At 55.0% G+C, this 25,896-nt stretch overlaps 7 protein-coding genes across 7 annotated transcripts; 4 read left to right on the top strand and 3 right to left on the bottom strand.

Moving 5' to 3' along the window:
- The first annotated feature begins 2,109 nt into the window (after positions 1-2,109).
- Positions 2,110-4,571, top strand: B0T15DRAFT_119910 (uncharacterized protein). Its single transcript, XM_062861612.1, has 2 exons — positions 2,110-2,453; positions 2,542-4,571. Exons 1-2 carry the CDS (start codon positions 2,317-2,319, stop codon positions 4,559-4,561), a joined length of 2,157 nt encoding a protein of 718 aa, XP_062724607.1. The 5' UTR covers positions 2,110-2,316; the 3' UTR covers positions 4,562-4,571.
- A 1,220-nt stretch (positions 4,572-5,791) lies between these two features.
- B0T15DRAFT_119867 (DnaJ domain-containing protein) lies at positions 5,792-7,295 on the bottom strand. The gene is made up of 4 exons (XM_062861611.1): positions 7,122-7,295; positions 7,004-7,039; positions 6,197-6,923; positions 5,792-6,120 (listed from the first exon to the last, which is right to left on the bottom strand). The coding sequence occupies exons 1-4, from the start codon at positions 7,199-7,201 to the stop codon at positions 5,827-5,829; spliced, it is 1,137 nt and encodes a 378-aa protein (XP_062724606.1). The 5' UTR covers positions 7,202-7,295; the 3' UTR covers positions 5,792-5,826.
- Positions 7,296-9,121: 1,826 nt separating this feature from the next.
- Positions 9,122-10,189, bottom strand: B0T15DRAFT_483401 (uncharacterized protein; the record flags this gene model as incomplete). The annotated part of the gene is made up of 1 exon (XM_062866161.1): positions 9,122-10,189. One exon carries the CDS (start codon positions 10,187-10,189, stop codon positions 9,122-9,124), a length of 1,068 nt encoding a protein of 355 aa, XP_062724605.1.
- Positions 10,190-12,903: 2,714 nt separating this feature from the next.
- On the top strand, positions 12,904-13,814 carry B0T15DRAFT_525407 (glucose-repressible protein Grg1). The gene is made up of 2 exons (XM_062868842.1): positions 12,904-13,324; positions 13,381-13,814. The coding sequence occupies exons 1-2, from the start codon at positions 13,203-13,205 to the stop codon at positions 13,472-13,474; spliced, it is 216 nt and encodes a 71-aa protein (XP_062724604.1). The 5' UTR covers positions 12,904-13,202; the 3' UTR covers positions 13,475-13,814.
- A 223-nt stretch (positions 13,815-14,037) lies between these two features.
- Positions 14,038-15,592, top strand: B0T15DRAFT_525404 (cholestenol delta-isomerase-like protein). Its single transcript, XM_062868841.1, has 3 exons — positions 14,038-14,674; positions 14,767-14,902; positions 14,963-15,592. Exons 1-3 carry the CDS (start codon positions 14,093-14,095, stop codon positions 15,163-15,165), a joined length of 921 nt encoding a protein of 306 aa, XP_062724603.1. The 5' UTR covers positions 14,038-14,092; the 3' UTR covers positions 15,166-15,592.
- Positions 15,593-17,790: 2,198 nt separating this feature from the next.
- Positions 17,791-20,280, top strand: B0T15DRAFT_119781 (uncharacterized protein). Its single transcript, XM_062861610.1, has 4 exons — positions 17,791-18,289; positions 18,356-18,516; positions 18,574-18,950; positions 19,005-20,280. The coding sequence occupies exons 1-4, from the start codon at positions 17,982-17,984 to the stop codon at positions 20,214-20,216; spliced, it is 2,058 nt and encodes a 685-aa protein (XP_062724602.1). The 5' UTR covers positions 17,791-17,981; the 3' UTR covers positions 20,217-20,280.
- Positions 20,281-21,239: 959 nt separating this feature from the next.
- On the bottom strand, positions 21,240-25,218 carry B0T15DRAFT_119744 (uncharacterized protein). The gene is made up of 6 exons (XM_062861609.1): positions 24,045-25,218; positions 23,848-23,978; positions 23,703-23,791; positions 22,809-23,639; positions 22,319-22,737; positions 21,240-22,234 (listed from the first exon to the last, which is right to left on the bottom strand). The coding sequence occupies exons 1-6, from the start codon at positions 25,091-25,093 to the stop codon at positions 21,343-21,345; spliced, it is 3,411 nt and encodes a 1,136-aa protein (XP_062724601.1). The 5' UTR covers positions 25,094-25,218; the 3' UTR covers positions 21,240-21,342.
- Positions 25,219-25,896: the final 678 nt, after the last annotated feature.

Raw genomic sequence — 25,896 nt, 5'->3', positions numbered from 1 at the left:
ATGCGTTTTACCATATCTGTTTGGCTGCCCGGCCATTGTTCTACCTGCCCGGCCTTATGTTGTTCTTACCTGTGCCGTCAAATGCAATGCCAAGACGACTTGGTGGTTTCCTCCCACAGTAGCGCCTCCGCGCTAAGCGGATCTCGATACCGGGAAACAATTAGCTCAGATTCAACTGGGGCTCCAAGGATTCTCAAGTGTAGTATACCTTAGGAACCTACCCAAAATCATGCCTTCTCGCTAGACTTGCTGCGCAGGGCCGGAAAATATCGCAACAGCAACCTTGAAACTGCTAGTAGGTACCTATCCAGAAAAGGGAAATCCAGGAGAATGACCCCGGCAGGGGAAGGACGCCAAGCCTGCAGGGAGCTCTCCATGCGGGGATGGGCTGTGCTACCATGAGCAACGAGCGTGGATGAGAGAATCGCACCGCCCGTTGTTCACTGGCACCCTAGGATGTTGCAATGCCCCGGTTCTCCAACGTGTCTGTGTCGCCATTCGTGATGAGTCGACAAGGTCTGAGGTACCACAACGTGGCAGTCACAAGAAGTGATATTTGAGCTCGTTTCATATCACCGTTAGTTATGCCACCAATCTTCTCGCCCGCTCTCGTAAAGGGCAGCTCTGTAAGGAGCATTTGCCGGTCTCCCCCAAGAGTCCGTCAGGCGAAGGCAGACGATTGACGAACCAGTTCCAGCAGAGCGGGTTGCCTCCTCGCCGCTGCGGGATGGCTGAATCCTTCCACCAAAGCCGATAACGAGCTAAACCGAATCTGCGAGCATGTGAACGGACCGATTAGTTATGCGTAACGGAATAACGCAACACAGTATACCCGAGGAACCCTTCCCGAATGCCGACCGAAGCGCTATCTCTGCCCGTCTCTCGATTTTGCGCTCCATCTCTCTGCCTTGGATAAGGCCAGTCATGGCGGATGCCGAGGACCTAAGCTTGGAGAGAAGCTGGCTGAAGGATCCTTCGAGGCCTCCGCTCCACGGGCGTCTGCTCACGAGTGGGAGGGAAATACCCAGTCAGACACGTCCGTGATTGCAGTTGAAATTCTGAACCGTGGTCTATGGATACGGTACTCGTAGCAGTCGTAGCCATGCGAGTCTTTCAGCCCTACGAGCCCTTGTTCCCCACTTGCCCAGGTTCGGTTAGCAACCGCCCAACCAGGTTGATTCCTCGAACCCTACGGCGTCCATCTCCCCGAGCGCTGAGTGCGTCTTTCTTTATTGTCTTACTTACCGCACTAGGAAGTTGCAACCTGCGAGATGCAAGCTCCGGGGGCGGTGCTCCCTGGCCGAGGTAACGCAGGCACGCGGGTCATTCTTAGTGTGCTGTGGCTTTGCGCTGGACGGACTGGCTTCCGGGGTGGGCGCAGTGCTTCCCAGTTGAAGTCAATGAATGGGAACAACTGATATGTACGTACGTTGGTGTCCGTACAATGCCTACTAGTAGGTCCGAGTAGCTTGCACCATCAGCGATGATGGAATCTCGGCAGTAAACCAAAACCTGCTCAACGAGCCAATCCTCCGGCTTCCTGGCGAGCCATTAAAGTGAGACATCCAAGAAGTGATGGCGTGTGGCACCCTGGTCACCATGAGAGTATCAATGATCAACCCTTCGGCTCGTGATACGCAGTGACAATTCTCTAGGTTGACCTTCAGTGCAGCGCCCCAGGAGAACCGGTCACAGCTGACGCGATTGATTCCCGGCGAACAAAAACTCTTCGGTTATCAACCCCACGAACCTTTGGATCCTCGCAGCATTTCCAGGACTTGCAGGGGTACTGAGCGAGCCGCAGAGCATCCGCAGTCTGATCCCTGCAATACAGTGGACGGGCTGGTCGGCTGCAGAGGCCGGTGCAGGGCCCAGGGGTGACCAAACAGAATCGAACTCATAAGAGTTCCCAAGCCTCGCCCCGGACCTGGACCTTACTACTCCGTACCCCTTGTCATTTTCGAGTGTCGTCCTCCCCACCAACCGAGTCCCATTCTGCCTACATATATTAGAATTTTGTGTGCCGGATATCGGTTACTGTTGCGGACCGTTTCCCACCGCTCAATGACTTGCATGCGACGCCCGCCCATCGTGCGGACTACCTAGGCTGGCGCAGATCCGGAAGGCTCCGCGGCTCTTACCAGGGACGAGCTTCATTGTTCTGGTGGTTCTTTGACGACAAGCCACAGAAATCTTCGGCGTCCCAATTGGATGTTGGAGGGTTTTCGGTCTTGAAACCATTCCGAAACGACGTATTAGGTGCCGTTCACTCCAATAAGCCGAAGGACCTCAGAGTCAAACAGCCATTCTGCTGTCATGGCATCGACAATGGGTGCTGCGACGGCCCAGGCTCTGGCTACCAGCAACCCAGATGCGTCCGGAGATGCTGCGCAGAAGCCAAAGCGGCTGAGGACAAGTAGGCCAAAGGTCAAAACCGGGTGTAATAACTGCAAGTAAGCAAGCTCTCGACTGCATTCCTGTGCGCTCCTAGAGGATCCGCCTCGAGATGCGCGTAGCGGCGCTGACGTCGGGGACTTGCAGGCAGAGGAGAATCAAATGTGACGAGCAACGGCCTGCGTGCGCAAACTGTATCCGTTCGAAGAAGATATGCTCCGGCTACCCACCGCCTCCTCGTGATAAAGTAAAATTCGGAGAAATCAAGATCGCGCCGAAGCCGCTCGAAGCCGCGGCACCAAGCGCCTCGGCGCGGCCACCCAACCGCGAGCTCATCCCGCTGCCTACCAGGCGCGCCGTCAAATACCATCGACGGACCACGCCGCCCATGACGCCAAGTACACCCAGCGCCGTCGTGATGCTGTACCACCCGTCAATGGATCTCCCCTTCAGCCACCAGGAAGCCCAGTACTTCAACCTGTTCCGTGAGCACACAGCAAACGAGCTCTCGGGCTTCTTTGATTCGGCGTTCTGGACCCGCAGTGTTTTGCAAGAATGCCACTCTGCGCCAGCTATCCGCCACGCCGTCATCGCGCTGGGCGCGTTATACAAGACGCTGGAGAAGTCGAACGAATCCCCACCGTCATCCCCGTACCCGGATAGCGATCCGGTGGACAATGCAAGGCGGCACTGGGAGACGGCCTTCAACCACTACTCCCACGCTATCCAGAGAGTCGTCGACTCGACCGAGACAACTTCAAAGAGGACCATGTTGATGGCAAGTGTGCTGCTGGCTTGCTTCGACTCCTTCGTCGGCGATCACAAAGCAGCCATTCGCCAAATCCAGGCAGGCTTGGAGTTGCTGGAACGGTTGCGGGCTGAAAGAAGGGTTAGAAGGCGGGACTTCTTCGCTTCGTCGGATGAGCCAGCGGAAGAGGAGCTCACCCAGATGTTCACCCGGCTAGCGATACAGGCGAAATCCTACGACATGGCGTTCCACTTCCCTCAGCCGTATGTTGTGCGCTTGATCTCCAATCGCGCGCAAGAGCCGACCTCGCCCTCTTCCGATGCCTCGTCACCAATAGGGATCAGCCGGGATGCTATTCCAGACCGATTCGCATCCGTCATGGAAGCTCGAGTAGCTTGGGATAAGCTTTGCGAGCGCATGCTACGCTTCACCGAGGTTATGTTCGCCCAGGCACAAAACGGGGTCATGGGCGTGCTGCCCACGTCACTGCAGCACTACGGTATTTCTTTCAAAACGGACATAGAGGCCTGGTCCCAAGCCTTCGACCCAATCCTCTCTTCACGAACAGCTCCGGGCATAAGCAGCCAGGAGAAGGCCGCCATCGCCGTGCTCAAGATGTTTCAGCTCATGGGCAAGATTCTCTTCCTAATGACCTTCAGTGACAGCGAGATGCACTTCGACAAATTTGTGCCCTACTTCAAGGGCATCGTCGACCTCGCTCTCGAGGTCGTCGGTGACGAGGAGAGGCGGGCGGCAGCCAGGCGGTGCCCCGATCCAGAATTCTGCCGCCACCAGCACCACGGACAGCCCGACATATTTGGCGGCCGCGAGTACGCCGCCCGCCACATCAAACCCAGCTTCAGCGCCGACCTGGGCATCGTTCCGCCGCTCTTCGTCGTCGCTACCAAGTGCCGCGAGCCACATATCCGCCGGCAAGCCATCCAGCTGCTTAGGAGCAGTGCTCGCAGGGAAGGGATGTGGGACAGCGAACTCGCGGCGCGGATTGGCATTTGGATTGCCGAGGTTGAGGAGGAGGACGTCGATCCCTTCGACGGCTCCGGATATGGCAACGCGATCCCGACTCCCGGCTCCAGCCCCGTTCAAATGCCGTCCCGTCCTTCGACGAGCAATGGCAGTCCTCAAAGCGGGTCCTATGCAGAGTACGGCAACGGCCGATGGGAGACCTCCCCTACCCCGTCCTACGCTGGTTCAAGCAGCAGCTCGCTCCCTGGCCCCCGCTCTCCGCAGCAGCAGCGACAACAGCGCTCAGCGATGCCCATACCCGAAGAGAAGCGGGTCATGGTCAGGGCAGTCGAATTTGACTTGCGTAAGCGCAAGGTGGCGATACAGGTCGGCTCGAGGAACCTGAAGACCGGCACGCCAGATCTGAAAACGCGTGTCGCCCAGCTCAAGTGGTAGGTGCCGGCGGTTATTGCTACTACGTATTCTGTTCATCATTCTGTTCTTTCAGTCCGAATTTCCATTCATATACCCAAAGGCGGATTCTGGGATTGGTTGATATGGCCCTAGATTTGGCATCTCTCTGCATCCCGGTACTGAATCGGTAGGGAAAAGGGGCTTTTTCTTGGTCACTTGACATACCCCAACCAATTGTTTGAAACAAAACGAGCCTAGGTCTCGGAGGGACTTCGTTTCTTCACTGCTCTACTAGTTTCTTGGATACGCACTACGTTTATTACTTGTGGATGTGCGTTTACTTTCGGCGAGGAGACACTAGACTGAGCGGCACTGGTTGCTTTTGGCCCATACTAGGTATGCAATAAGCGTGGAAGGATCCGGCATCAGGGCAGTATGGGGGCGGATGAGATGCGAAACATCAGATGGCAATGCTTGTTTATGTCACAGCCTACCAATGGCCCGCTCACTCGTTGCCTTTTGTATGGACGCTATGGCTGCTGCAGGGAGAAGCGTGATTTGGTCTGAAGAAACCCTGCGTTGGAGCAATCCTTCGAATGTAGTAGTGTATACTGGTAATAAAAGCACAAGTGGACCGCCGCTTGACCTCACGCGAGCCATTCCAGAGGAGTTTGAAGAGTGGAAGGCAGCTCGGATAACGATCAACTACCTTAGATGGCGGCGTATGTGGAATGCCAGTGGATTCGACTCATGCCAGCATGAGAAAGCTCGGTACCTCGCTGGTATGATAGTAGAGCGCCCTGAGAAAGAGGCTTTCTTCGAACAAACCACACACATTTACGACCCGATATCGCTTCGAAGACATTGATGGGAATCATAGTTCCACAGCCAGATATGCAAGATATATTACTCTATAGCAAACCTGCTTCCAAAACCTCGGCTTATTCATTCATCAATTTCGTAATAATGCGTCGCTAATCAAGGGCCCAACTAAAGTTTCCCAGCGTCATGCCTACCAGAAAGAATCCAACCATTCTAGATGGCAGCGCGGCGCGGGAGGGTCGTACTGTTGCGGCGGTATGCTAACCGTCGCTTGAACCCCAATCTCCCTCCCTCCCAGTTCTCGTTCCATTCCGCTCACCAGCCAACCAGAAAGTGCACCGTCAAAAGACTCCAGAAACGCCCCTGTCATGATTTGCTGTATGTATGTGCCGAGGGAAAAAAACCAATAAGCTAACCCATGTGCTACGCAACCATTCCCAAATTGCCGTTCCAATGACAGAAGCTGGCAGAGTGGGAGAAGGAGCTCACAGAATCTCCTTCAACCGTTGCTTCTGCATCGGGCTCAACGTCATAGGGAACTTGACATTATACTTGACGATGAAATTGCCGCGCTGCCCGGGCTTCTTGGATATGGGCATGCCCAACCCCGGGTAAGAATCCGAGCTACCTGGTTGCGTGGGGCCCGCCTTGTCAATGTTGAGTTGCTTGCCGTCTATGGTTGTGATAGTTCGCTTCCAACCGGTCAGGGCCTCCTTCAGGTCGAGATCGACGGTGTGGATTATGTCGTCGCCGTCGCGGACGAAGAGCGGATGTGGTTTCTGTGATTGAGCAGGTCAATATCGATCGCCGAATACGACGGTGATATGGGGGAGAACAGCGGAGGGCGCTGCTTACCTCTTCGACGATGAACACCAAATCCTGTTGTCCACCCTCCTCCTGATCACCAACTCCCTTGAAGCGGATCTTGCTACCTTTTTTCAGGCCAGGCTTGATGGGGACCTCGAGCACCGTATCTGTCTGGGTGCGCTTGCCGGTCTCGTCAAACGTCTTGCGCTTGATCTTCATCTTCTTCGTGACGCCCGTGAACATGTCCTCAAGCGACAGCGGCAGCGGCCGCTCCACCGTCGTCACCTCGGGCGTCGGCGCCCGCGCGCTGCGCGTACTGTCGCCAAAGGATGTCCGCATGCGGGTCCGCCCGCCCCCCGCGGAAGAAGATGTCGTCGAGCGCGCCCCGCTTAGGAAGTCGTCGAAGAAATCGCTACCCAGGCCACTGTCACGGAAGGTGTTCCGGAAGAGGTCGTCCGGGTCGGTGAAGTTGAAGCCGTATGAGAAGCGCTGGCCACCGCCGCCGCCCGCACCCGGGCCCCCGACGTTGGTGAAGAAGGACGCGAAGCCTTCCGGCATGCCACCGGCTCCAGCGCTGGCGAAGGGGTTCGGGCCAGCAGTTCCATCGGGTTGTGGGACGCCGCCGCGGAGGATGAACTCGAGGCCGAATTGGTCATAGGTCTTGCGTTTCTCTGGATCCGAAAGAATCTCATATGCTTGCGAGACCTCCTTGAACTTCTCGGCGGCTTCCGGGTTGTCCTTGTTCTTGTCGGGGTGGTACTTTAGGGCTGCTTTCCTAAGTGAGGGGTTAGCCCAGTGGGGTTCAACTCAACATGCGATAATGGAGAGACGACAGCTCAAGCGAGGATACGGCACTGGAGAAGTGTCGAGAGAGCTTCATGTGGAAAGAAGCTGCATGTCTTAACATTCCATGCCGCACGTCTCGACGAGCTGCCGAAGGAAAGCACCGGATGGGATTGGGCTGTGAGCTTACCGATATGCCTTCTTGATCTCGTCCTGAGAAGCCGTGGGGCTTATATTCAGCTGCTCGTAGAGCTTTGTCTCCTTGACCATCTTGGGCGGTTTCTGAGGATGTCTTGAGGAAAGTTTGGTTAAGGTGGTCTGTTGTTTTTGAAGGTTCGGGTATGTCTAGAGTAAGTCGTGTGCGGAGTGAGCTGTCCTGCGTCCCTGCTAATGGGGTCGGGTTGCAGAATATGCAAGGTTATGTCGACGCCAAATTGGAAAATGCGTGGTGTGGATATCTAGCTGCTGCAGGTTGCTCTTTGCAGCTTAGAAGGTAAGGTACTAGGTAGTAAATGGAATGGGCAAATGAACTGCAATGCTCTCACGGTAGCAATGGTAGCCAGGTGAAAGCTCCAGATAGCTCTGGATGCTTCGTGGCAATTGCGGAGCACTAGCACACAACAGCTGATGTCGAGTGCAATGATCACGGAAGGAGAAGAAGGATCTCTCTTCAAAAGTTCAAACGAGGCTCTCGTCAGGCGACTCGGAGTTTCCAGACAAGAGGAGAGGCGAGGCTTGTAACAGTAACGCCTTTCGAGAAGTCGTGTTGGCGGAGCTTGTAGAACATTCGACGAGCCTATCGGCTTCCGGACAGTGACGCAGCTGCTGGATACCGGAACAAGAACCTGCTTTCAATGGGAGAAGGTATCGCACAGTCAGATTACACTAAGTGTTAACTACCAGTTGTCAACAGCGAAGCTTTTACAAATACAGCTCCTCATATTACTTCCCCAATACTGGGAGTTGGCGTTTTCCTCATCTTTCGACATCACCTATGAAGATTGTTGTCTTCCTGCATCATACACCGAGTTAAGTGAGGCTTCCGCCCCGTCGAAGGCGGTGAGTGAGCAGATGGCGAGGGGAACTGCGGGCACGTGCCACAATCACCACGTTCACCCACACGCCAAGCTTTTGCCGCGAAAGAAATCATACATACACAGGTATCTTACATAGACGGAGGGTTTGGTAACGACAGAAACCTAGACGGGTAATTTACACATAGCCAAGGTATGTTTACAAGGTTGCAATTGGCAGACCGGTTATTAGAGCTTGATTTCGCTCCAGTTTTGTCAATACGGCTAGGGAACGTTATTGCATTTATACACGGTACATACATACAAGATAATGACGCTGTCAGTATCTGTTGACTTCTAGTAACACCTTCAATCGTTGAACTTCCCTTTTCCGAGTCATCTCAGCACCGCTTCCAACCTCATTCTCCCTTTCCGTGGCAGGTACTATGCATATAGCGCGGTCAGCCGAGAAGAATATTAACCGATGACGGTCGGTCCAACGTTTCCCACGACCGTTGAAGCCAACTAACCACCATACGACCACTGGGCCGTAATCTACATTAACGAGATGGGCTTCGAGTGCGTCGAGATTTGCTCGTCGCGGCGGATTGTAGACTTTCGGGGCGGGGCGAGCCGCTGCGGAAGGCGTAGCTATGACGAACCATACCGGCCCTTGACTCCTTGAGTGGTACGGGCGTCCGGCTCAGCCTCTTGGTCGTTGGGTCATTGACACAACAAAGCTAATCGGTGGCGAGTCTGAATACACGAATCAGGCTGGAGCATCATGATGTACCAGGTAGCCGTTGTCACGCTGAGCGTCCAGGGTGACCACGTCTAGCGTGCTTGTCTTTGAACTTGCAGAACGCTCAGGTACCTAACGTACCTATCGACGGTCAAGCAGGGGGGGCCAAGAGAACAAGACGGCTGCCACATTATCTAAACCAGGAGACCGGGCAAAAGGTGGGATGGAGGCAGCAAAAAGCATGACAACTGAACAGGCTCGGCCTCTACCCTGTCAAGCCGACTCAGTCCCAAGGCCAGATAAGACAACCCCAAGTCCTACGCCCCTTTCGGCTTCCTGCCACTAGGGCAGCAACATGGCGATTCACCGACATAAGCTATTGGCCGCTCAAAGCACACCATCCGGGATCTCCATGTCGGACACGGTGAGGTCACTTCACACAGGCTCATAGACGTAGAGTGTGGAGTTCCGCTCATCAGGCAGAAAGAACAGCCTCAAGCGGCCATCAACAATGGCGACGTCCATCGGATTCTTGGTCACCAACACGCCACGGTCCGATACCATGGTAAGCGGCACTTCGTACACGGGAATCATGGATTCCATGTCGACCAGCGCGACGCCTCCAATGGTCGTGTTGTAGAGGTTGGTGATGCCAGAGCACAGCATGACTGGGCGGAATCCATATCGCTGAGAGTGGCCCAAGAACTTGCAGTCCTGATAGTCGGTGAAATGGCTGGGATTCTTGATCACGGCTCTCGGAGGAGTATGGGCGGGCGGGGCTGCAGGCTTGTAATTCAGGTTCCAGATCGAGGCGCGGCGGGAACCCCAGTTCAGGGTCAATATGTTCCCGTTGGACACATCGCGGATTGCCGCTCCCATATGGTCCCCGATGCAGAGGACGGGTTCCGGCTGCAAGGTATCGGGCCGTATCTTGACGAGGGTGGCGGTAGAGTCGGGGCGGTACTGCGCAAGCGTTGCCCATATGAACGTGCCGTCGTAGTCGATACCGCCATTGTGATACTCGGCGGCCCCTGCCTCGGTGATTGTTGCATCGACAATGCGGCTGCCTTTCCCATCAAACACCATCATGTGCGCGAAGCCGTCCCCGGAGGCTCTGTTGATATCATCAACAGCAGAGACAAAGTATCGATCATCACCGAGGCGCACAATCCCTTCGGGCTCGAAGGTGTCACCCTCGAACTTGATCTTGTCTACCAGTCTCCAATCTGTCAACCGGCTGAGGTTGACGAACTGGCGAATGATCTCTTCACCTTGCGATGAGGATCCGGGAGGAGGTAAAACCGACGGACTGATGGACAAATCTGCCCGGTAAACAGTCATGTTCGCGACCGGCGCCACCGTGGCAACCGAGGAGAGCAGAGCGAGCAATGCGGTTGCGTTGATCATCTCCTTCCAGACTTCCGGCATCCACTGCTCCGAAGTCATGGGCAAGGTTGCCAATACTTCTCGCATCCGATCAGTCAGAGTGGTCAGTCGATCCATCGCACCGAAGGCCATGAACGCAATTGGCGTGTGTAAGTATCAGTCTTTCACTCTTTGGTCATCTCACTCGGTGGTGATCGGTTCAGTACTGGAACTGTTCGAGAACACCGGAAGGCCCCGCATGATACTACTAATAGTAATGCATTGTATCTGTCACGGTATCCGTTTACTGTCCTTAGTACATGTAAGCATCCGGGTTAGGGTTGGAGCTAAGCCCCCACGGCTCCCTCGAAGCTCTGTAAGTCAATGTTATCACGTTCTTTGATTTTCAGTTGTTTCTCGGCTCAGCCCTCCGCATATCGTATTCCATGCTGATTGACCTAAATTGCATTCATGTTAAGGATCAACTTCCACTAAACACGTGGCAGCTCACCGAATACAAGGATTGGCCGTTACGGTTAAAAAGCAGAAGGGAATAGAGCGACCTCTGGTTAAGACACTACCCTCTTTATATTCCCAAACGAAGAGATCTTATTGATGGCATTGTGAAAGGACCCGAAGTTCTAGATAACAATGTCAGTCTACCTACTAAGGTATCGTCTGCCAGTATGGAACTCCGAACCCATACGTCGAGCGCTCGGGTAAATCAAGTCTCTCTCAGGCCTCTGCACTGTAAGCATTGTAATTCGACCATCAAGTTCAACAGAAGTCGTCATTTTGAGGAGAGGACAACTAGGTGTAGTAAAAATGGTCTCGCCGCCAGGACGAAGCATTGTCCGGGTCCCAGCCCAATACATCAAGTCTCTCCCCAACTTTATCTCGTCAAGTGCCTCGGCGGACTTGTGTCATACCGGCTTGAAATTCCCATCGGAACCAACGGGAGCATTTTCAATCCACCAGCATGGCCAAGCATGTGAAGAGCAAGTGCCCTCAGTGATGCCAATCACCCTTGTCCCTACTGCCATACTGACAATCTCCCAGAAATTGGTATCACGAGCGAATATGCGGGACTCTTGTCGAACACGCCGAGTTCCCACCGGCGATAGAAATTATGGCAAATGTTGGTGTATAACCATTGCTCGATCCGATAGGGTCCCGTTACTGTCCGGCAAGGCAAACTCCTAACTCACAGTGTTCCCATCATGATGGTATGGCGAGAGTGCCAAGTCACCTAGCTCCCTACCTTATCTACGGTACTTTAGGTGCCCTTGAACGGAAGCTACGGCTGATACATATGACACCGCGGTATGTTCATTTCCAGGAGGTACCAGTGTCTGTCGAGCCATTTGAGGTTCTACATCGACTCAGTGGCTGCGCCTTACACTTGGAAGAGGGACACAAAGAGGATACGGTTCAAATTATCAGTCGTTTGATACCACATGTTCCATCTACAACTTTCCTGTATCAGCGACCGAGACGAAAGCTGCGTGCGATGCGAGGGCTTCAGGGGGCTTGACAAACATCGCCATGCCGCGGGCACTAACAGACAAGACCCGTGATTCTCTTACCTCACCCGAGTACCTAAGATAACCCGGGAAATTTGGCTGAAGGTCTAGGAGGTACTTAATCAAACCCAAAACCGTGGCCAGGACGTATCTGACCTGGAGACCACGGGATTTCCGCTCTGAACGCGAACTTGAACCATGTAACTTCAAGTTCTGTCAAGCTGGACAGATTCTGTGTGCTTTGCAACGTAGTTGCAAACAATCAACGTCCAGAACACGATGATGTCTTCCTCAAACGACGTAACAAGCATGGTTTCGACCTCTAGGTCAGTCATCGGAGAATGACACTCCGTCATCGCCTTGATGCCCTCAGTTTCAATGCGATCCGTACGACATGGTGAACGGCCTTCCGGTTATCGGGTGCCACGTACTAAGCAGTACCCGTCGGGTCCTTCGGGAGACACAGGGCGCTTTGAATTTGATTGCATGACGAACCCGTGGACCTCGGTTTCTCTACCGACGTGCCTTATTAGCTCTGTGATTTCTGACACGCCGAAGCCTTCAAGGCTACCTACCAAATCAAAATAACGAATATTATGCCATATATATGAGTTGTCCGCGTGTCACATAACTGTAGGTAGGTAGCTAGAATAGGTAGGCACAAACACAGAAGCATTGTGGCTGTGGGATACTATGGCGCAGTCGGTACCTACCAGGTACCTACCTAGCCAAGACTTTTGCCGAAGTCGCGATGACCTCATTGGGGTCAATTGCCTCAACAGTCGATACTTTTGGCGTTAATAACCGTACTTCTGAATTTGTCGGAAGAGACTCCCCGCGCCTGCTTGGCTGATGGGTTTGCCGGGGCTGTGGGGCAAGTGAAAGCTTGCCTTGAGCGATTGCGTCATAGTGGCAATAATGGCTCCAGGCGACCAATCAACTAGAGTCTTTGGGGTGAAAACGGGAGGACCCGCTTGCGTCAAACTGATTTTGGTTCCTCCGCATTTGGGGCGGGCCGGATGTTGCACCGATGATAGCAAGGCGCAGGTCTAGACCTTTCATACATGCACGTCATAGCGTCACAAATATTCAGTTCAACCAACGTGCTGAATAGCAAAAGGTACATGGGATTTGCAAGGCTTCAGGGCACAAGACAGGTATTGGACCACGCTAATTAGATCACATGAAACGGAAGGCCTTGGAAGTTGCAACTGGGAGCCGCGAGTTGTATGTAGCGTAGGAAGGTCCAAATCCGAAATGAACTGGCCCCAATCGTGGATTTCGGGGAACCTATCAGGGCTCTGCTTGAAACTTCTCTTGAGAGAACAATGATGTCACAGGTTGCTGCTCGCCAACCGCCAACCTGCCCAAGTCTTGCCGTGAACCTTGAGAACCAAGTATGACGTAGTAGTCGTACACAAGAGCCACTCGATCCTTCCCATTTGATACCAATTGTAGCTGCTGCCACACAGGAGATCGGTCGTGTATATAATCCTCTTCCTCCCGCTGCTCAGAAGTTCTCTTTTTCTCCCCATCATCCACTCAACAAATCAAACCACAAAAATCACTTCACACAACTTCACACAAATCCATCTCGATCTTTGATCAACCCAACGAATTAATTCATCATGGACACCATCAAGAACGCCGGCAACTTCGTCTCCGACAAGCTCCAGGGCAAGTCGCACGAGGCTTCCAAGGAGGCCAACAAGGAGACCGCTAAGAGCTCCGAGGCTGGTGTCGGCACTCGGTAAATACTTCCCCATTCACTTGGTCGGTTGCACATCTCGCTAACCGACACAACAGTCTCCAGGCTGCTGGTGACGCCGTCTCCGACAAGGCCAAGCAGCACGGCCATGAAAGCTCGGCCGAGGCCCACAAGCAGGCCGCCACCCACTAAGCAGCGACTCTCCATCAATTCTCCGCCTGCCATCATGACGTGACGACAATTTCACATCAACTTCTTCATGGAGCCCGATAATGGCTTGGCTTGGAAGCGCGTTGCTAAGGGATGGGGTTTTCTTTGTCGGTCCTGAGATTTCGGTTCATGGAGAGGAGGATGAGGATGACATACAATACCCCTTTGCTCTGAGTAGCTAGACAATCCACCTCATAACCAACACAAACTGGTGCATCTTTGTGATCTGGGCTTGCAGTGTTCCAAATATGCTATGTACAATCATGGACATTAACACCCACCTACTGTACAAGTACCTGCATCAAATTGATGAAGCAAACCCGGTCCTCTCACCGTATTTCATGGGAGATAGGATATTGACCTCGATACTTTTCTAAACCGCTAGATAAATACTACGGTAGTATCGTTCTAATCGATGGCGTGGCTGCTGCTGTATAGAAAGAAATCACCTAGTTTTCTGTAACAATGCGGAACGTCTATAATGAAGCGTGATCTCCGGGCAAGGTCAGGCCCGGGCTTATATGTAATTGTCCATGTATTGTACTGGTAATTTACGGTAATTTCGTCGCCGAGGCAACGCTCAGGAGGTCGCCATGTCCGATGCTGCTTGGCGATCTTCAGCTCAAACCAGAAATCACAAAATTCCCTCCACCTCATCATCTCCTGGAAGTGAAAAGCCTCAATATTCACAACCGCAACTCTGGACATAACCATCTAGAAGGTCCCCTACTTATCTGCCCATGCGTGGGCAAAGTGCCGCCTAAGATGTCTATAAACCCACCACCTCCATCCCTCTTCGACAAAACCACACTCACATCCCTAGCCTCAACGGTGGCCATTCTCCTTGCGGCGCTAGCCATCTCTCGCCGCGTGCTGGACCCGCATACCACTCCGGCGCGGTTGCGTGCCCTATTCGTATGGCATGCCTTCGACGCCCTGATCCATTTCATCCTCGAGGGCAGCTTCGTGTACCACTGTCTGTTCTCTTCCACTCCAGCTCTTCAACTGAACACCGGGGTCGGCGGTATGAGGTACTGGCCTGATCCGGCCATGTATCTTGGAGGGCGTGGCGCGGGGGCGACCGAGCACGTGCACGGTGCGCAGGCGGGCGGGGACAATCCGCTTGCGAAACTGTGGATGGTGTACGCGCGTGCGGATTATAGATGGGCGGGAGTCGACCTGGTATGTCAATCGTACTCTCAGACGGCGATTCGGAGGCTAGACTAGAGTGTGAGTGCGGATGGGTTGCTAACCGGGAGGGAAACTAAATCCAGACCGTCCTCAGCATTGAGATCATCACGGTGCTGTTTGCCGGGTGTATGGCATGTTTGGCGTGCTACGACATTGCACGGAAGAGCCCGAGGGCGAACTTGGTCATGATTCTGCTGGCGACAGCTGAAATCTATGGTGGTGAGTTCTCCTCGGACGCGATGGTTGCAAGTGGTAGAGGGCTGACATGCACACTGGCAGGCTACATGACCTTCATGCCGGAATGGCTGACGGGGAATCACAACCTCGACACGAGCAACTTCATGTACAAGTGGATCTTCTTGATCTTCTTCAATGGCTTATGGGTTGTGGTACCGCTATATGCGATCTATGTTGCAGCGGACGACATCTTGGATGCATTCAGGGTCCGGGCCACGGCGTTGGGCGAGAAGAAGGCGAAATGAGCGCGGCGTGCCGTGAGCCGTGCTGAGAGTACTGTATTGTACAATACCTATGGTAGTTACCTATCTAGGTAGTCTACGGCTGCTACTGGACGTAGAATGAGGTACTAATAGCTACTATTAGTAGTAGCACGGCAAGTTGGGGGGACTCGGGTTTGAGGTGTTGGTTGTTGTGGCGACACGGTCGGCTAAACTGCATATGTCTCAAGCTGTCTGCGCGGACTTTGACGATTTGAACGGGACCCGAGACTGCGGATCCAGACTGGTCAGATACGATGCGTCGCCTCTTGAACCCGTTTCTAAGAGCGGTAGTTGAGGGGTGAATCTTGGATGCCAGATAAATTTGGGCGCACTAACACACGGTATTGTACGATACAAACAAACGGGGCTTAACTCTTACTTACTACCCTCCATCGAGCTTCCTCCGAGAGCCTTTTGCAAATGTCGCGCTGATTATGATGTTGATAGGCGCAGTGCTGCCATGTTCTATGACCGCATGGATTGTGTGTCCAGTCCAAGCTGCTTACTACCTACCTACCTAATTGATGTTCAAGATTCTCACCAAATGATCGGGAGAGGGGGGTAGAGACCGCCTGGCACGTCCTTGGACCGCAGACAACTCAGGACCATGGGACTATCATGAAAGCGTCGGGTCCCACTCAGATGCATAAGCTGCAGGCAGAAGCCTCCTCAGTCTCGCCAACAGACCGACACATCAAGTAGGTACTAAGGCCGGATCTCAGTCGCGTCAACATCTGAAGCGACGGCTCCATGTCCCAAGCCTCGGGAAAGCCCGAGCCGCACTAAAATGGCTTCCTCGGAGCGGCTCGGTTTAGCATCGGAATTTTCATAGAACTCCGAGTCCAGATCATAACAGGGTTGCCAGCCTACCTTAGATACGCATCTACGGTAGGTCAACGCCACCTTCGGTCTCACCCGCATCAGTTTATTAGTACCCCACGAAGGTTCACAGACCCCACCTGGACGCAGTCATCATTGTCGTAGGCATATACGGATCCGTGCTGCACTAGCAGGCAAGGTCGAGGTTGACGATAAGCAAGGCTCCCTGGACCGCCGGGGCCCTCTCCACGGATCCGCGGGAAGTGGACTATCCGAACCTTTGACACAAGCTATGTTTGAGGGAAGGGCAGCCGCGGTGGGATAGACGCATCTGAGTGGGAGATTGCTACGACAAACGAAGGATTGGTCTGATGTTTCTTCGAGATGGATTCTGGAGGCTAAAAAGAAACTGCCCACCACCGGGGGGACCTAAGGTGCGGTATGGACCGGTCGCAGTAAGCGTGACTCGGATACCCCTGTATGAGCTTCTCTACGCAGCAGCTAAGGTGTACAATTGAATGTGTCAGGGGAAAGCTTTGGTTACCTTATGTCCCTGAATTTGAGACGCCCATTTGTTTCCCCGTCCAATATTCCAATACAGCCTAGATTGACGGCAGCTAATACTCGCAGCAGCAAGCTCAGTCTGACTTCTCACTTTGGGTACCAAGTAGCAGTGCGGCCTTCTACCGGTGTCTGATAGCAGCAGCAACTCCGGTGAAAGCCTAGAGGAAGCGGACGTTGAGTGGAGGTGTGAGGGACTGAAGGTTCGGCTTGTCTGATCCGAGCGGAGCTTATCCCTGCCCGCTCCCAGGGACGGGAGCTGACGAGAGCTTGGCATGTGCGGACGACTTGGAGTCGAGAACGTTATCCCCACTCACCCCGCCCACCCCACTTCGAACCCAGAGCCAAGAATGGTTCCTGCAGAAAGGCGAAACCTGGGGTTGTCACATAACTGCCTCAAGCGCACAGTGCAACTCATGCCTTGCGACTGCGCCGCCAATGCCTGTGAAGCTTCCTGAGCCCCTCGATCTTGTGCACCGCGAGCCGTACCTGCCCAAGTGCCTCACCGGGGACTCGACGTCGGATTGAGCTCTTCCCATCGAATCGCCCCAACAATGGCGCTTCAATTCTGACATTGGCATTGGGCCGCGAAGAAACCCCGTGGCAGTTGGCACTGGGCTCTCTTACCCACTCACTGCAAGAGGCTGCAGACGGACCAGTCGAGATCGTGCGATTGGGGTTTCCATCAGATCGGATATCAACAGTTTACTGGTGCTAGATCTGAGATGGCTTGCTGCCCAAGCTAGCTCGTGATCTCATTCTGCCTGACACCATCATGATTCGTGCATCTCTTGTGAGCTCTGGAACTCATAGGCCGCTCGATGTAATAGGCAGTTCCAGGAAACTTCCCGTGTGTGGGAAGTCCTCAACCCTCGCTGCGATACTGGCCCCTGGTCGGCGTTACTGCGGAGGTTGGTATTCTTTCCCTTCAACGGCAACCCTGGACATCACATCATACCGTGTCTCGGCCTTCATGCGTCGTTACCGGCATCGGCACCCGGCGTGTTCTGGAAGGGGGCCCGCAGTCTCGAGGTGATGGTTCGTGCTGCTCGCCCTCCGCGCAGCCATCCTCTCCTTCGATCTATACCCCTGCTCCCCCAGCCCATGTAGCTATCCCAGTCCCGCGGGCAGCAACCCAGGCTCATATGGCCCGCTCAGACCCTGTTTCGTCCTTCCCGTGGTCGGGTCCGAGTGCCAAGGGCTGCTCAGCATGGCAGGCTCCATGTTGATGAGAGCATACAACCAGCTTCTCTCCGTGTCCTAGCGGGACCCTCTCCCTTTCTCACCCCAGCTGCCGCTCGACGAGGTGTCTACGAGATCGACCAAGGGGTTAGATGACTTGACGACGGAAGTACGAGGGCGCTGCTACGGCTTCGATCGCCATTGCCAACCTCGCGGGTGCACGCTGATATAGCCCAATGCCGCTATACACTGGAGTCGTCGGGGCGCTTGGGTGGTTGGAGTCGCGGGACGACGACGACACGAGGTGGACGGCACACAGCAGCTTCAACACGTCGAGAGATGGGGTCTTCCAGCACGCCACCAACCGGACCGCCACCCAGCAGATGTTCTTAAACGAGTTGAAATTCTCCGCTGCTAGATCGATCAGGACCTCAACCATCGTCCTAGCCTCCTTCAACATCATAGCCGCCTTCGCCACTGCTCTGGGGATATTATGTGATTCCTACTTCAGGAGGAGGAGGAACGACGAGAATTTCAGGTTCTGGTAGGATCCTCGGAGGAACATTTCGGGGTTGACACTTTGGTCGGAGTGGTCGCTCACAGCCAGTAGGCGCAGTGGCTTCAGCTTCGTCCCCGAATCCGAGCTCTACCCGCTCGTCCTCTCCGTCTGCATCTTTATCCAGAGCTTCATCTTTGCTGGCGCGCAGTCCACCGGTCTGGACAGCCTCTTCGGTCTGGGCTGTACATGGCTGGCCCAAGTCATGCTGCCTGGTGCGTCGGGTAGACCAAAAGCAGATTCAAGACGTCCTTTGCTGACTCTGCCGCCAGCTGTGTTTCTCGTCCCTTACGCCCAGCTGGTTTTCGGAGCCGAGATCGCATTAAGGGCGCTTCGGAAGCACCCTTTCGCACCGAGGGGCAAATACAATGTATCAGTGTGCTTGTCCCTCATTGGCATGCTGACTCTCGCCAACTTCCTCATAGCGGACTTCGACCAGTCCCCCAACTTCTGCCTGACGTCCCTCTTTTGGTTTGTCGTCCACTACTCTGTCGTCTGCTTCGGCCTGCTTGTCGCTATCGTGACTATCATCTTGATCTGCGTTGTGGTGGTATTCGTCCGACTGCACCGCAGCATCAAGGTCGAGGTGACCGCCCGGGTTGCCGCGTCCAGAATGGTGTACTATCTGGCACTGGCAGCCATCTCTAACGTATGTGCCACCTTCCTCTTGCAGCAGTCTCACCCAATGCTCATGCTTCGTTAGGGCTTCTTAATCCCATTCTTCTTTGTTCAGGGGTTCATGGACCGGCGAGGTCAGATGTCGAATGCTCTTACGCTGGGCATGGTTGCCTCGGTCGTGGCAAACGTGTCTGGGTTGATGACTGGCGGCCTTTATCTGTTTCTCAAATCGAGCACTCTTTCGACCATTGGTCCAAGAGACAAGGCTGGAGAGTACGAGAACAGGAGGGCGAGGTACAAATCCACGCGAAACGAGTCGAACGATGATGATGACGATAATGCCTTTGGTAGCCATATGACGAACCCGGTGACGGGTCCACGAAGGGTGCGCACTGTGGACAGCGAGGCGATCATGACCAACACCGAGAAAGAGGACCAGACAGTGGGCATCAAGAGTGTGATGTGGGCCTCCAACGGCAGCGGCCTACGAAGTCGAGATTCACTCCGCCCAACCAAACTTGTTTCGGCCATGGCATCGGCCCTGATGCCCAAGGCGCCGGAGCCTGCACGTGCCCCGGCGAGACCTCCGGCGAGCCATATGCGCAAACGTTCGTATTCCTTGTTCCCGAGGAGCACTCTTGCCTCGAAGACATCGGTGGTGCTCCTCCCGGCCACTACATATTCGCCTGCCGACGCCCTCAAGCCGCCTCCCTCGATGGCCAACCTCGCAACCATGCGGCACAGGAGAGACTCATCCCTCGTGTCTTCGGCGACTGTCCAGATCGGTATCCGCCTTTCCTCGGTCGACGACATCCCTCCGGCAGTGCAGCACAAACCAGCGAGCAGCGAAAGAGCAGTCCACACCCTCGGTTGCCCTAACATGCTGAAGCAAACAGACATGCAGAGCCCAAAGCGGGCCGGCGCATTGGGCGCCATGTCCGCCGCCCCTATACCACCTCTACAGGTGGCCGACGAAAGCCCCAAGCGAGACCCAGTCAAGGAAACAAGCGTGAAGGCCATTCCGCCCCTCCCAAGGATCGACAGCAATGTCCCCAAGGCCGAACAAGCGGAAGAGGAGGTAACCCTGAGTCCGAGCGTCTACAGCCCCGACACCCCAACGAAAGCCAAGTTGCCCAGTCCGAAGGGCGTTGGCTCCGTCACACCGGCACCAATACTAGCCAGCGCCGCTCCTTCTCCCAGGAGTCCACCAAGAAGCCCACCAAGAAGTCCACCACGACGTCGGGCCACAGGGGACACGGCACTTCTCGGCACAGACGCCAAGGGCGCTTGGATTTAGGTCAGACTGCTTCCAGGTTCAACCGGGTAGCAACCCACTCAACAGTGCGGCTTCTCCAGTGGAGAATTTCTTTTTTTTTTTTTTTTTTTTTTTTTTTTTTTTTTTTTTTTGCCGTTGGGTAGGAAGGCCATCTGATAGAGAGCCGCTTGGCACGGCTCATGTGCAAAATGACCCCTTCTGTCTGTACACAAGCAGTACCAAAGTGTATTGCACACATGTACAGAGACACTAGCATTCCATTCGACCCTTCTCCTTTTTCCGTTATGGCATGGCGTTCATGAAGGAGTCGGGATACCTGCCTGTCTCTAGAAGACGGCACATTCTTTTTCTTTTTCTTTTTCTTTCTTTTTTTTTGTCCAAGATTTCTTTTGCTGGCGGTTTTGGCAACAGGAATTTGTCTACGGGAGGAAGGCCTTTGTTTCTATTCCCACTTCATACGACTCTTTCGCATCACGACGGCGTCTAGAGGCGGGACTCGGTGCGGGGCACCAACATGTCACCTGTCTCCTTGTTGCTGGACACTCTTGCAGGTGACTAGGTCATGTTCATTTTCCAATCTTCTGTCCTTCTTCCTTCTTTATATTAACCATAACCATTGTTGGGATTCTCTTCTCCTTTCTGGGATCGAACCCCCCTCCGTGTATGCATGACACGGAACCCAGGCTCGCGAAAGGGAAAATTTCGGAACGGGAGCAGGTTTCGGCCAGCTTCTAGAAGCTGTGCCTTTGGATGACAGATGTTAGTACAGTCGGGCAAATTGCCAGGTTGGAAGCAGATATGATACGATAGGTAGTAGCTACGAGGTATACGAGACAATGAACGGATACTATGTATCTCAGCTTTTCTCCGAGACAACCGGGCAAGCACAAGGTAGTTAGTTGTTGGGTCCAATCGATGGAGTATGCACTTCAATGTGTACATAACTAAGCTAAGGTACTGCTACTTAGGTATAGTATACTGCCAGAACACGACCTCAACGACACAGTACCTCCCTAGGCACTAGGTCAGGTAGCTGACAACCTGGAACCTACAGGACGAACGCTGCGCGCACTACCCCCACATCATCGATCGTCCAAACTTCCCCTTTTTCCTCAGCATCACTACTACTAGTAGCAGTAGCCGAGCTTCACCCCCAACCCTCCTGTTCCCACCCGACACCCGCGACGCTCCCAGCCGCGTCTCCTCCCTCGCCGCCCGCAGACTCCTGCTCAACAAGCCAGCTTAGATCCGTCTTCTCCAGCTCCCTCACGAAGAAGTCCTGCTCCTCCCTCAGAGCCTGCCGCATCAGCGCCATCTCTCCTGCACCATTCCCCGCCGTCATGCGCTCAGGATACCTCCTCAGGTTGAACCAGTGGGTCAGACTCCGCAGCGCCTGCTCCAGCGGCACGGCGTCGTCGACCTCGGCGTCGATGTCAGCGCCGACGAGCCAGCTGTCGCGCAGTTCGGGCCGGCAGTGCAGGTAGATGGCGGTGATGACGCGCATGTTGGACTGGCGCCACTTACGGCCGCAGTAGGGGACCTGGTTCTTGAAGAGCTTGAGCGTGTAGAGGCGGAGCTCGGGCTGTGGGATCCGCAGCGACTTGCGCAGGTAGTTGGACGACTTGTACTGCACCATCAGCAGGTTGCGGTGGGCCTTGTGCTTGCAGATCTTCTGCATGATGCGCAGGTAGTTGATGAGAGAGAAGAAGTTGCGGCGGGAGAAGTCGGTGATGGGTTCCGCGGGGAGGGGGTTGATGGGGCAGCCGAGCTCGTCTACTTCGGGACGGGGAGGCGCTTCAGTTGACGGGGCCGGTTGCCCCGGGTTGCTAGAGGAGGCGGAGGTGGAGGTGGATGAGTCCGGCTGCTCAGAAGAGGCGCTATGAGGAGAGCGGCGCCGTTTGATGGGGGGCGGGACCGCGTCGTCTTCCTCCTCATGGCCATCGTCGTCACTGACGTCCTCGAATTCGGTCGCTGTTGGGTTGGGGACGGTGTGCTGCGGGGGTATGACGCCTGCGCGGGAACCGCAGAAGTAGAAGAAGCTGGAGGAGTTAACAAGGTGTTGTTGGACACACACACACACACAAAAAAACCAGGTGCAATTAATTTCGGGGGCAGAGGCTCACCTATGTTCGAGCCGGTCCGACCTGCTCTCGACCACCTGCTGGACGTCATACATGGCAAAAATCTTAAGCGCCAATGGGAGGTAGTTAGCATCCAGCAGGAGCTGTGTCAAGTACTCGAACTTGAGGACATGAGAGAGTTTGAACCACTTCAACAGAAGCATTAAGATGCCTGTAACAGCCTTGGCCGCGATCTCCCTGCTGCGCAGCTCGTCGACGTCGGCATCCAGCGGGGAGGAAGGGTCACCCTTGGAGGCGCCATTGATGCCGTTCGACCCGTTCTGCTGCCCGCCAACCGGCCGCGCGCTGGGTGGACCTTGGGGGCCGTTGGCCGTCGCGGGCGAGACTAGGTTGCTAGCTATAGCCACGATCTGCTTCAGCAACACGACGACCAAGGACTGAAGGTGTGGGAGAGCTTCTTTCTGCAAGGCAGTTAGCTGTGAGCGCGGCCGACACAGCAGAGCACAGTCGTATAGGTAGCATAGGTACTCACGTAGAACGCCTCCACGCCATCCAGCCGTGCCTTGGTCTGCTGGTCAACGCCCCGGGGCCCATAATCTACCCCTGATGTATACGCTCTCCGTGGCCGGTCGTCGGCTAATTTGTTCAGGCCCAGCTCCTCCCTCTCTTCCAGCGTCAGAGATGAGAGATCGAGCTCGTCGATAATGTCGTCACCGGCCTCGTAACCGCGTTCGAACCTGAGGAACTCTTCCCGCTCTTCCCATAGCTGCCGGGTTGCTCGCGTCATACGCACTCGCTTGGAGAAAAGCTCGCCGGCCTCGAGGATCGATGCCGGGACGTCGCTGCCCTCCCACTTCCTGCCTACCAGCGTGTCCTGCAGCCCAGCTGGTCCCTTGCCGCCCGCGCTGTTGCTTGTGGCATCGAGAGGCGGGTACATGAAGGGAAAGTTCTGATTCGTCTGGTAGTTCTGCTTCTTACCGCCCTTGCCAACTCCAGGGCTGGGCGGCGGTGACGGAGCGGGCGTGGCAATGTGCACGGGCTGATGGAGGATCGAGGCCCCTCCGCCCTGCCCCCGCGGAGCGGGAAGGATTCCGTTAGAGGCGTTATTTCTTGCCGGGCGGTTGGGCAGCGGTGGCAGGATGGATGTCTGGTCCGCTTCTATGGGCAGAAGCGGTTGAGGCGGGATGTAAGCAGGATATTTCGAAGTGATTTCCTGACGAAAGACGTGGTAGTCCAGTGGGGAGGCCGTGATGGTTTCTTTGTCTTCGCAGCCCTTCATCTCGCCCAGGGTCTCCTTGGCGTCGGTGATCTCCTTAGAGCCGCCAAACTGGAGCAGAATGGACTTCCAAAAGAGGAGGAATATCTAAGACTTGTCAGGATCCAGTGCACGCTCTCGGTTTCCTCGAGGCGCATGGTGCCTGCCTACCTGCGTTTGCGGAAGAATGCCCGTCTCGTCCCATCGAAGCCTTGTGGTCACCTGGAGCATGAAGTTGACTAAGCTGGGGCTAAGGGCAACTGTCGTCAAACATTTAGCCATTTTTGCCATCGACGCTTCCACACCGTCGACTTACGGAGCCTCTGCCGAGCCTCGGCCATGCCTTCGGGATCGTCCACGGCCTCCAGGATAGCCATGTACATGATGGTCATCAAGTTAATCAACTCTTCGGCAGCCATCTGGACGTTTTGCGGGAGCTCATCAGCCCTGCAAAGTCAGCACACGGTCCCGTTCCCCGGCCGTGCCGTGGGCCAGGATAGATAGGGTACTCACCAAAACAAGTCAAAAGCGCCCTTCAACGCCTCCCACGCGATCTCAATCCCGCCGCACTCTGCCACCAACCTCACCCCCTCCTTCATCGCCTGCAACTGCACCTCCGTGGCAGCGGACCTCGCCTTTCCCTCCAGCACGGCACTCGGCAGCGTCCCCGCTGCCTTGACCGTCTCGGTCCACCTCCCCAGCACAAGATACACCATGGCACCAACAGCCTCGGCTCTCTCGATCCTATCCGCACTCGCGAACCCCTCCAACACGCGGCGCACAAACACCCTCCTGTGCTGCTGCTGCTGCTGCTCCCCGCCACCACCACCACCACCATCACAATCGTCATCATCATCATCCCACCCGACAGCGGGGTCCGACTCGGGGAACAAGCGGGCCCAGGCCGAGTGGAAAGCGCGGTTGGCGGCGTTGAGGCGCACCCACTGCCAGAAGTTGTACATGAACCACTCGTCGATCTCGTCCTCTAGGGCGGACGTGTCGGCGTAGACGTAGTCGTAGGCGACCGGCTCGGCGCGGGGGAAGTCGGCGACGATGCGGCGGAGCTGGGCGAGGGAGAGCGAATCTTGAGGAGGTACATGTTGCTGTTGCTGTTGCTGTTGCTGTTGCTGTTGCTGTTGCTGTTGCTGTTGCTGTTGCTGTTGGTGCTGCTGCTGTTGGTACTGCTGCTGCCCTCCTGGTCCTGGTCCTTGCCCTTGGCCCTGTCCTTGCCCTTGCCCTTGGGACTCGGGCTGCGACTGCGGAGGTGCAGGGGCATTTGTGTTGGTGTCGTCGCTAACACTATCGGCATTGTTGTCATTGTCAGGCTGTTGTTGGGGAATCGGTGGTGCTGGCTCGGAGGGTGCGGGCGGCGTCGGCGGCGGGGCCGAGGCCTGGTTCCGCTGTAGGAGCGGTCGCTTGGGCGGCGGCTGGGCTTCCTTGTCGGTGTGTTCCGGGAGCTCTTCCTTATCAATCTCTTCATCTTCGGGCCGAGGGTCGGTCGACGGCTTCTCGCTTCCTGCGCCGCCATCGCCCGAGGCGCGTGATGACCACAGCGCGTTCATGTCTGTTGGGCGCCGAGCTCATCGACTGCTTGGCGACACGCCGAAGCCGATGGTGGAAACCTCGTTGCTGGGTTGTTGACTTGCTGTTGCTGCTGGATGCAGGCGCAACGCTAACAGACTTCAATGCCTGCCGGCACCTAATCCAGCCCCACCACACCGGCCCTGAGCTAGCGGAGTGACGCACTGTGTGATCCGTCTGTAGCGTAAGGTACCTATGTATTCCGTAACAGTTAAACCAACTCATACACGTCTAGCTGAGAAAAGACAGGTAATAGTATGAGGATGCGGAGCTAATCTTCCAGATGGTCAACCCCCAATTGATTTGTTGGAAGCCAGCCGGCTGAGTATGGCTCAGTGATAGCTCTGGTAACAAACAGATAGAAAAGATTGATGGTTTCCGTCCTCGCTCTGGCTTCCAGTTCCCCCGCCGACAGCTGTTCATACCCACACGCCAGTGTAGCTCCTTCCCGCCCTAGCTAGCTATGTGTTACTAAAACTTCAAGAGATGAAAAGAGCTCATCTAGGCGACAGACAAAACAACGGGTTGCCCATTCGGATGTTGTAGTGCTAGGCACGGCCGATTCAAACTTCGCTCTGAGCTCAAAGTTTCACCGCGGTACTGTAAGCACGGCTGGTATTACAGTAAACTAGATTCAGGAAGAGTCATTACGTCTTCACATGTGTAATAATATGTCAACGGCTTTACGAATGAGCCGGTACGATACCTATGTAAATACCTGATTGTGTCGGTAAATTCTCAAAGTTGTCGCTGACTGTAACTGAGCCGATGCCAACGTTTCGAC

This window comes from Chaetomium strumarium (assembly GCF_033439665.1).
Source record: "Chaetomium strumarium strain CBS 333.67 chromosome Unknown B0T15scaffold_2, whole genome shotgun sequence".
Lineage (NCBI taxonomy): Eukaryota > Fungi > Ascomycota > Sordariomycetes > Sordariales > Chaetomiaceae > Chaetomium > Chaetomium strumarium.
Note: the sequence above shows the minus strand (reverse complement) of the source record. Positions and strands in the feature narration are given on the sequence as shown.